This window comes from Lithobates pipiens, unplaced genomic scaffold (assembly GCF_037356315.1).
Source record: "Lithobates pipiens isolate NorthernLeopardFrog02 unplaced genomic scaffold, aLitPip1_a1.2 Scaffold_18, whole genome shotgun sequence".
Taxonomy (NCBI): Eukaryota; Metazoa; Chordata; class Amphibia; order Anura; family Ranidae; genus Lithobates; species Lithobates pipiens.
In genome coordinates, this window is record NW_027507758.1 from 503,320,127 (window position 1) to 503,329,027 (window position 8,901).

At 38.6% G+C, this 8,901-nt stretch overlaps 1 protein-coding gene across 5 annotated transcripts in view; it reads left to right on the forward strand.

Moving 5' to 3' along the window:
* Positions 1–8,901, forward strand: part of PPP2R3A (protein phosphatase 2 regulatory subunit B''alpha) — a 295,427-nt gene that overhangs the window by 277,706 nt on the left and 8,820 nt on the right. For all 5 annotated transcript variants that reach the window (XM_077488675.1, XM_077488677.1, XM_077488678.1 and 2 more), the window contains 4 exons: positions 1,490–1,538; positions 4,626–4,715; positions 5,861–6,036; positions 7,761–7,879. In XM_077488675.1, coding sequence (XP_077344801.1) covers positions 1,490–1,538; positions 4,626–4,715; positions 5,861–6,036; positions 7,761–7,879 — 434 coding nt within the window. The remainder of the gene's footprint in view (positions 1–1,489; positions 1,539–4,625; positions 4,716–5,860; positions 6,037–7,760; positions 7,880–8,901) is intronic.

Consider the following 8,901-nt stretch of genomic DNA (forward strand, 5'->3'; position numbering starts at 1 on the left):
TCTCAGAGCTCCCCTCACTAATTCTCTGCAGAGTGTAGCTGTCCGCCCTGTGCTTTCTGAGCGCTCAGACAAGCTGTAAAAATTCTGCACTTTAAATAGATATATAAGAAATATGGCCACCTGTAAACAGGTATAACTTATGTTAGATGATTTGTTTAATCTCTATGTATCGCCTGAGGCCAGTCAAGTCATTGGGTGTATGTAAAGGTTTACAATAGCTTTAAATTAAGTCCCCCCATCTAATAATTGTCCCTGTATGATAATAAAACATTTATTTTTTCTACTGAACAATGTTTTATAAAATACTGGGGCCCTTTGCTGCATGGTACATTTTAATACATAGTTGAACTTATCTTTTAACTGCTTGCTGCCCGCCCACCGTTAAAATGACGGAGGGGGCGGTGCAGCTCTCGTTCTGGGACAACGTCATATGACGGCGTCCCAGAACGGCCACTCTCGCACGTGATCGCGGACACGGTGCGACCCCGATCTGTGTAAAGAGCCACGGCTCTTTAACCATGTGATCATGTGCCCACCAGTGGCAGCAAACAGTGCCCATCCGTGCCCATTAGGGATGCCAGTGCTGCCTATCAGTGCTGCCCATCAAAGCCCATCACTGTTTTCGATCAATGCCCATCAGTGTCGCCCATCAGTGCCTATCCGTGCTGCCTATCAGTGCCACCCAACAGTGCCACCCAACAGTGCCCATCAGTGCCACCTATCACTGCCCATAAGTGCGGCATATTAGTGCCTCCTTATATATATATATATATATATATATATATATAAATATATATATATATATATATATATATAAATAAATATATAAATTTTATGTAAAAAAAAAAAACCCCAGCAGTGATTAAATACCACCAAAAGAAAGTTCTATTTGTGTGAAGAAAATGATAATAAATGTGTTTGGGTACAGTGTAGCATAACCGCGCAATTGTCATTCAAAGTGCGAAAGCGCTGAAAGCTGAAAAATGGCCTGGGCAGGAAGGGGGTGTAAGTGCCTGGTAGGCAAGTGGTTAAATGAGAGAGGATTAAAAATGAAATGAAGTGCAAAGTAAAGGATACCTATATATACACAGAAGGAAGCACAGTGCAAGAAGAGAGGTACTAAACAGTGCTGGCTGATGTGTGTTACTGTGTGGAACACTCCAAATAAGCAATGGGATGTCTGCAGTCATCAGAGTCTCTTATTTTCTAACCTGCACTAGAAACATACAGTATAGAGCTAGAGACCCTCCAGCTTTTATAAATTGGCCACAATGACTTTAGACTGTTAATGATTTGTAAAGAGATCTCTCCAGCTTAAAGAAGAATGGATAGCCTGCATTTGGAGAGGGGTTGTTGTTTAACTGGTAAAAGGACTGAATATGACGTTTCATCCATCAATTTCTTTCTGGGTGAATTGTTCGGTAAATGTTGGCACTCCTGCTATAGTTGCTTTGATTTGATTTTATGAACTGTGCTGTTTTCTTTCCAGCCTCTTCCAACAGAATAATCGAGCGGATATTTTCTGGAGCAGTAACACGGTAAGACAAGATCTTGGCTTGTAAATACTGCATGTGCGTCTGCCATTGCTAAACATGTAAAGAAGAATCCATCTTTTTGACAAATGTAACAACATAAGACTGGACAACGGGCTTTGTACCTATAATATATTAATATTTCTCATTAAAATTTGAAGAAAAGAGGATTAACTTTAAACTACGTGGAGAGTTCTTTACTGTAAGAGCGGCAAGGATGTGCAATTCCCTTCCGCTGGAGGTGGTCTCAGCGGGGGCATCGATGGTTTTAAAAAACTATCAGATAAGCACCTGAACGACCATAACATACAGGGATATACAATGTAATACTGACATATAATCACACACATAGTTTGGACTTGATGGACTTGTGTGTTTTTTCAACCTCACCTACTATGTAACTGTATATCTACTCTCTACAAGCTGGGGATGTATTCATTGTAACCTTATCGACAGCAGCCTAAAACTGTGTTTAGTAGGCAATTAAATATTCATATAGATCCAGAGTTCCATGCGTCTACAGTTCCCAGGTGGTGCTCAACATTTGAGAACTTTCCACTGGACATAACAATTGTTTGAATGCAACTTAGGGGGCATTACAACTTTATTGTCTATTTTGCCTGATACATTTTAAGGCCTCTTTCACACAATGTGCAGAGATGTGTGTTTTTCTGCACTTGTCACCACAGTGTTGGAGTCGCTTGTGTATTTGTCATATCTGTGTGTTTTTAATCTGTGTGTTATAATCACATCTCTTGTTCACACCATACTGTATTTGCATAAAAAACTGATGGGAAAAAACACGTCATCCGAAAATATTCTATGCAAGTCAAATCTGTGGGTTTTTTTCCCATCTTTTTTTTATGCACATACAGTATGGTGTGAATGAAGGACTGGAGAGATGTGATTATATATGTAGTGTAAAATGTACATAAAGGCCTGCGCTAAACAAAGTAAAATGTGAAGTGCGGCACAGTGATGTAGTGGATAGCACTCTCACCTAGCAGTAAGAAGGTTCGCTGGTTCAAATCCCAACCACGACACTACCTGCCTGGAGTTTGCATGTTCTCCCTGTGCCTGCGTGAGTTTCCTCCAGGTACTCCGGTTTCCTCCCACACTCCAAAGACATGCTGGTAGGTTAATTGGCTTCTGTCCAAAAATTGACACTAGTATATGAATGGGGCCCTTGGATTGTGGGCTCCTTGAGGGTAGGAACTGATGTGAGTGTGCAATGTACAGGGATAGGAACAATTGTGTGTGTGTGTGTGTGTATATATATATATATATATATATATATATATATATATATATATATATATATATATATATATATATATATACACAAATGTGTGTGTGTGTGTGTAATAAATCAGGGCAAGTAACTTAAATGCAACTTATTTGGCATTAACTGCTTCAAGACTGCCCCGTAGCAGATTTACTGCTACAGGACAGATCACCTGTGCAGAATCACATATATGCGATTCTGCACTTCTGCCTGCAGGGGGCGCACTGCTTCTGCTGTGATTAATCATCTGCGGATGCTGGGCACTGGATACCTGCCGATCTTTCGTAAAACACACAGGATGGGTATCTGCCTATGTTAAACAAGACAGATCTCTATTCTGATGGGGGGAAAGGATGGATTTTGTGTTCCTGCAAAGTAGGGAAAAAAATCCATCACCTTCCCTAGTAAAAAAAGCCTCACACAGTACACAAAAACATTGGCTAGGCACAGTTGTAGATCACTCAGGTTGAACTGGATGGACTGCTGTCTTTATTCAACCTTACTATGTACAGTGATGTGCATATTTTTAGAACTGATCATTGTATTTGTGTCACTGGTTCCCACAAAGTGTCAGTGTCCGATTGTCCACCGCAATATAGCAGTCCCACTGTAAATCACTGATTATTACCATTACTAGTATAAAGAAATAAAAATTCCATAAATATATCCCATAGATTTATATGCTATAGCTTTTGCATAAACCAGGGATCCTCAAACTACGGCCCTCTAGCTGTTGCAAAACTACACTAAAAGATGTGATTGATGATGGATTTACGTTGGGGACATTGTTTACATTTAAAAAATGTATTCGAAGACATTTCAACAGTGAGCGTGTGTTTATTTACATTTACATTTTTGTTTTTTGTGGGCGGGGAATGATTAGTAGGGATTTGCTCCATATACATAAAAAAAAAATATATATATATATATATATATATATATATATGTATGTATGTATGTATGTTGGCATGTTTTCTTTTCTCCTTACAAATCTTGAGTGTTTATCGGAGTTTATAAATTCCAGCTATAGCTTCCTAGTTCATAAGCCGGTACACACCTATCTCATTCATCAGAAATGTACTTACACCCAATCTGTCATTCTGCTGAGCTGTTACATTACAGCCCAGATAACAGGTTTGTAGTGGTTGCGTCTATGGGCTGATGAATGGATGATGGGGATTTCCGGGATTGGAACTCTAGTAAATGTCACCAGTGTAGAGACATTCACTAGTAGTCCAGAAAACATACAGTAGTGGTACAACGTTTCTCATCCCTGAAACATATTGTCACCATAACAATGCTATCAAGGCATATAACATAGAATTGAAAAGTGGTCCAAAAAATGTTTAATCAATCTTTGGCACATAAAAGTGTGTGTGTGTGTGTGTGTGTGTGTATATATGTGTTTAGATTATATACATTTTCAAATTAAAAATTGTAAACCTAGGCATCAACCCAAATAACAACCTTGAAGAATTAGTGTGTGTAGCTGCCTATTTAAGTGAATAAACTACCTCTGAACAGGAAAAAAATAAAAAGTAAGGCGCCAACACATATCTAATGTTTGCATATAAGCAATAGGTAAATAGCAATCCAGTAATCTTAAAAATTCAAAACAGAAAAACAAATTGGATTGCTATTCACTTATTGCCTATATGCAAACATTAGATTATGTGTTGGCGCCTTACTTTTTATTCTTTCCTATTTACTTCAAATGTCTATGTAGCTATTAAGCTGGATTTTAAATGAAGACATTTTATACCAAGCGCATGTTCATCTAGAGTAATGTATATTTCGTGTGCTCACAGGGGGAATGCTGTGCAGAGAGAGGGCAGGATGAGCTATGCCGAGTTTGTCTGGTTCCTGATTTCGGAGGAAGACAAGAAAAACCCCACCAGGTAATATTTTGGATTCCATTCTCCATCTTACATGCAATGCATTTTTTGGTTGACACATAAGTGATGCCAAAGAACCATTCACCTAAACACAATATTTATTCCCCATGGAAAATTCTGATCAGGATTTTTAAAATAAAATAAAGTAGCTATATCGTATGCCTGAAAAGGCAGATTCCACAGTGTGCGGCTGCCATCTAGTGGATAAATGTAGCAATTGCTAGTACAGCCCTCTAAACTGGAGATTTAGTAGATCAAACTGAAACAGTTACAGTATTTCTGTACAAAACTAAAAACATTTACCCAATAACTACTGCGGTGTGTTAAAACCAAAATAGATTAACATTAAATAAGGGCATATAGATTGCTATTCTTCAGTCTCCGACACCAATACCTAGATTCCATTATGCATAATTAATAAAGTTTTGACTTCATTTATAAATGGGATTTTTAACTGGTAGACCGTATAGTCAGTGAAAAATTGACTTTTCTTTAAAACTGTTTCCTATTAAAATACTCAATAAAAAAATATTGGTAATTAATATATCTCATGTTAGCAGGTTTACACTTTATACATTACTTAACAAACCGCAAATCTAAAAGTTTGGTGAGGCCAGAGCTAAGAGATGTTATTGTTTAAATTTTGGATTTTAGATTATATGTGATCTTTTCAATAATTATGCAAAAAAAAAAAAAAACACTGCACCAGTTCCTCCAGTCTCTATAAAGGATGCTCCATAGTCTCAAGTAATGTACAGGATTGCCTTCTTAAAACAAAAGAAGGTATTCACAGCACCATTTTCTTTGCAAACCAGAATAGAGGTATGTTTCTCATTTAAAGGTGGTGAGAGAAGTCTTTAACTGTTTCATTTATGCCCCTATGGCTAGTATATACAGCACTGAACTTTGTGTTACTGTATGAATGCTGTATATGACCATATTTTAGTCCTGGACCTTTTGGTTCCTTTAGGTCCCTCACTCCATGTGTTAACCAATATAAACAGGTAAGCAATACTAATTTTGGGCCAGTCAGTCACTATCCCCTTGCTCCTTTTCATTTGTTTCTCAATGCTTGTAGATGGTTTACTTCTAGTACAGGAAGTCGCATAGGTTTATTTTATTAACACTGCTCATCTTCTCCCTTGTAGCATTGAGTACTGGTTCCGCTGCATGGACCTGGATGGAGATGGAGTGTTATCAATGTATGAGCTTGAGTATTTTTACGAAGAGCAGTGTGAAAAGATGGAGACCATGGGCATTGAGCCACTACCCTTCCAGGACTTATTGTGTCAGCTCCTGGACCTGGTGAAACCAGAAGAAGAAGGTAGGATACAGTCATATCATGGGAACTTGTGGCCACTATTAATAGTGTGTAAGCTACCTAGTGTGTTGTAACTGTAGATTAATGACATGAGGATTACTGAAGTGACCTTTGAAAAGACTAATGGCTTAACGTTAGAAAACAAAATGGTTTTGGAAACCCCCAATTGGATCTGAGGATTTCTGCTGTTTGTAGGAAGGAATCGAATTACTAACAGAACAGTGATTAGTAGTTGACTCTGTAACTAAAGCCTCTAATTACCAGTGGAAGCCTTGTGGTGTGGGATTTCCCTCTCACGTAGAAGAATATAATTTTAATAGACCTTATCTGACATTTCACACTGACACAGTTGGCACTGATCACCTATCGCAGAACCACAACATCAAACATGGTAAAATATAAGCTCCGGAGCTTCAGAGATTTTCACCTCATCTTTAAGTTTATATTGGGCTTTTATGTTTGGAGTTGTGTCTTCTGCATCAGGCTGAGATGGCAGCATTTTCCACTTATTCTTGGAAGTAAAGAGCTATTGACATGTCCACTTGTCTCATTAGAATACTACCTGCTCTGATATCGAAAAGCAGGAATCCTTTGAAATCCATCTTGGTCACCCTTGCCCATCCAGTTTGCTGCAGTGGCGCTAGATTGGAAAACTGCCTTTCTCTGCAGCTTACAGTAGTCTTCAATAATGCTCAAGAAAAACCTTCCATATTGTATAATGTAAGAGCAATGTATCTCAGTTTACGCTCTGTTGGTAACAGGTTTTAGACTCCATGACCTGAGAGGTGTTGCAGCTGCTCTAATGGATCTCATTTTACATCCATAGGAGGTCATATTATAATATGTGATGATGTACATGCCCAAGGACTCATTTGTGAAAGATCAAGAAAGGAAATAATGGATAGAAAAGATTTGTGTTCTCACTGTTACTTTTCCTAGTTTCCTCCTACAATCTAAGAATGTACTGTAGAATATCTATGCGAGGCATGTATACATTATGTATGATGAGTGAACTTGAGATTACTATAAGTTTTGATGTGGTCAACCTTTATTTTTTCTGTATGTACCATAACTATTTTTTTCAATAAAAATAACTCATGTTTGAAAAAAAGAATGTACTGTAATGCTGTGTACACACGGCCAGACTTTTTGACAGCAATGGTCCGACGGAACGAATCCGAATCAATTTGACTGTGTGTGGGCTTCATCAGACCTTTGCTGTTGAAAAATCAGACGGACTTCAGATTTAGAACATGTTTCAAATCTTTCCAAAGGACTCTAGTCCGGTCATAAAATCAGTTCGTCTGTATACCAACGTTTGTAAACCGACGCTAGGGCAGCTATTGGCTACTGGCTATGAACTTCCTTACTCTAGTCCGGTCATACGTCATCATGGTCGAATCCTTCAGACTTTGGTGTGATTGTGTGTGGCCAAGTCCGTTTGTTCTGAAGTCCATTGGAAGTCCGCCAAAAGTCCATCAGGAAGACTGTTGGACCTAATCTGTCAAAGTCTGGCCATGTGTACACAGCATTAGGGTAACTGGATTCCATCCATATTAGCCCTACTTTATGTGTTAGTGTCTTTATGGCTGTTCTATGGACATTAGCTTACTTTAGAGATTAGGGCTGATGTGACTGGTTCAATGTTCTTTGTAAAACTATCCTGGGAAAGCATTAGTACTAGGAAAATATACAAATGTGGTTAATTTAATTGTTCCCCTATCCAGGTCGAATAACACTGAGAGACCTGAAGCGATGTCGAATGAGTCACATATTTTATGACACTTGCTTTAATCTTGAGAAATACCTGGACCATGAGCAGCGAGATCCCTTTGCCGTGCAAAAGGTATAGCTGATAAATCTGTATATTTCCTAATGTGAAAAAACTGCAGTGATTGGAGCGCAGGCTGTGGACACGGATTAAGGCCCCTTTCACACTTGTGCGGCTTGTCCTGTGATTTCAAGTTTACACAGGCATTTCCTGAAATTGCGGCAAAATGGTGCGACTTTCAAGTCGCGGCAGTGTGAAAGGGGCCTTTTAGGGGTAGATTTCTTGAATGTTTAGACAGAAAATAGTCTTTTGTTTACTTTACAGAATTATTGAAGAGAAACTATACTCCCCTCTCTGATGTACTCCTGTGCATGATTGTAGTTCATTCATCCTGGTATATGCTGGAATTATATATAATACAATACAGTATACTCTGTTAGGGAGATTGTGAAAAGGCAGGTAAGAATCCTTTATTCAAAGTAGATGATCCGCACTACCGTACATTGCTCTTAAAATCTTCAGTTTATTATTAATTACACATTGTACAAATCTTAAAGTGGTTGTAAACCCTTTACAACCACTTTGCTACATATAATAATGAGGCTTACTTGTAACTGCCCAGGATATCCCCTAAAAATGCATGGTTTAGGAGATATCCCCTGTATTTGCATGTGCCGACGTCATTGAAGCTTCAGTTAGTTTGCTGTTACCGGCGGATCCCGCGTGCATGCACAGCAGTGATGTCATCGCGGCTATGGCCAATCACATCGCTGGAGCGGGTTACAAGGACTGCTGCATGAGCTTCGATCTAAGGTAAGTAATTTATAATTGGCTAGTATACTAGTTTATGCCTTTTCTCTTGCAGGTTCACAACCACTTTATTACAGCAAGGTAACTTGCTGCATTGGGATTTGTACACACTGGAATTATTAATAAACTGATGTTTTTAAGAGCAATATATGGTAGTACAGATCATCTACTTTGAAGATTTACCCACAGCTGTGCAACTGCAGATCATGTACCTGTGAGCTCTCTGATGTCTATATGGATTGAATGGGTAGCAGCACCTGACACTGTTCTGTAAGAATCCTTTATTG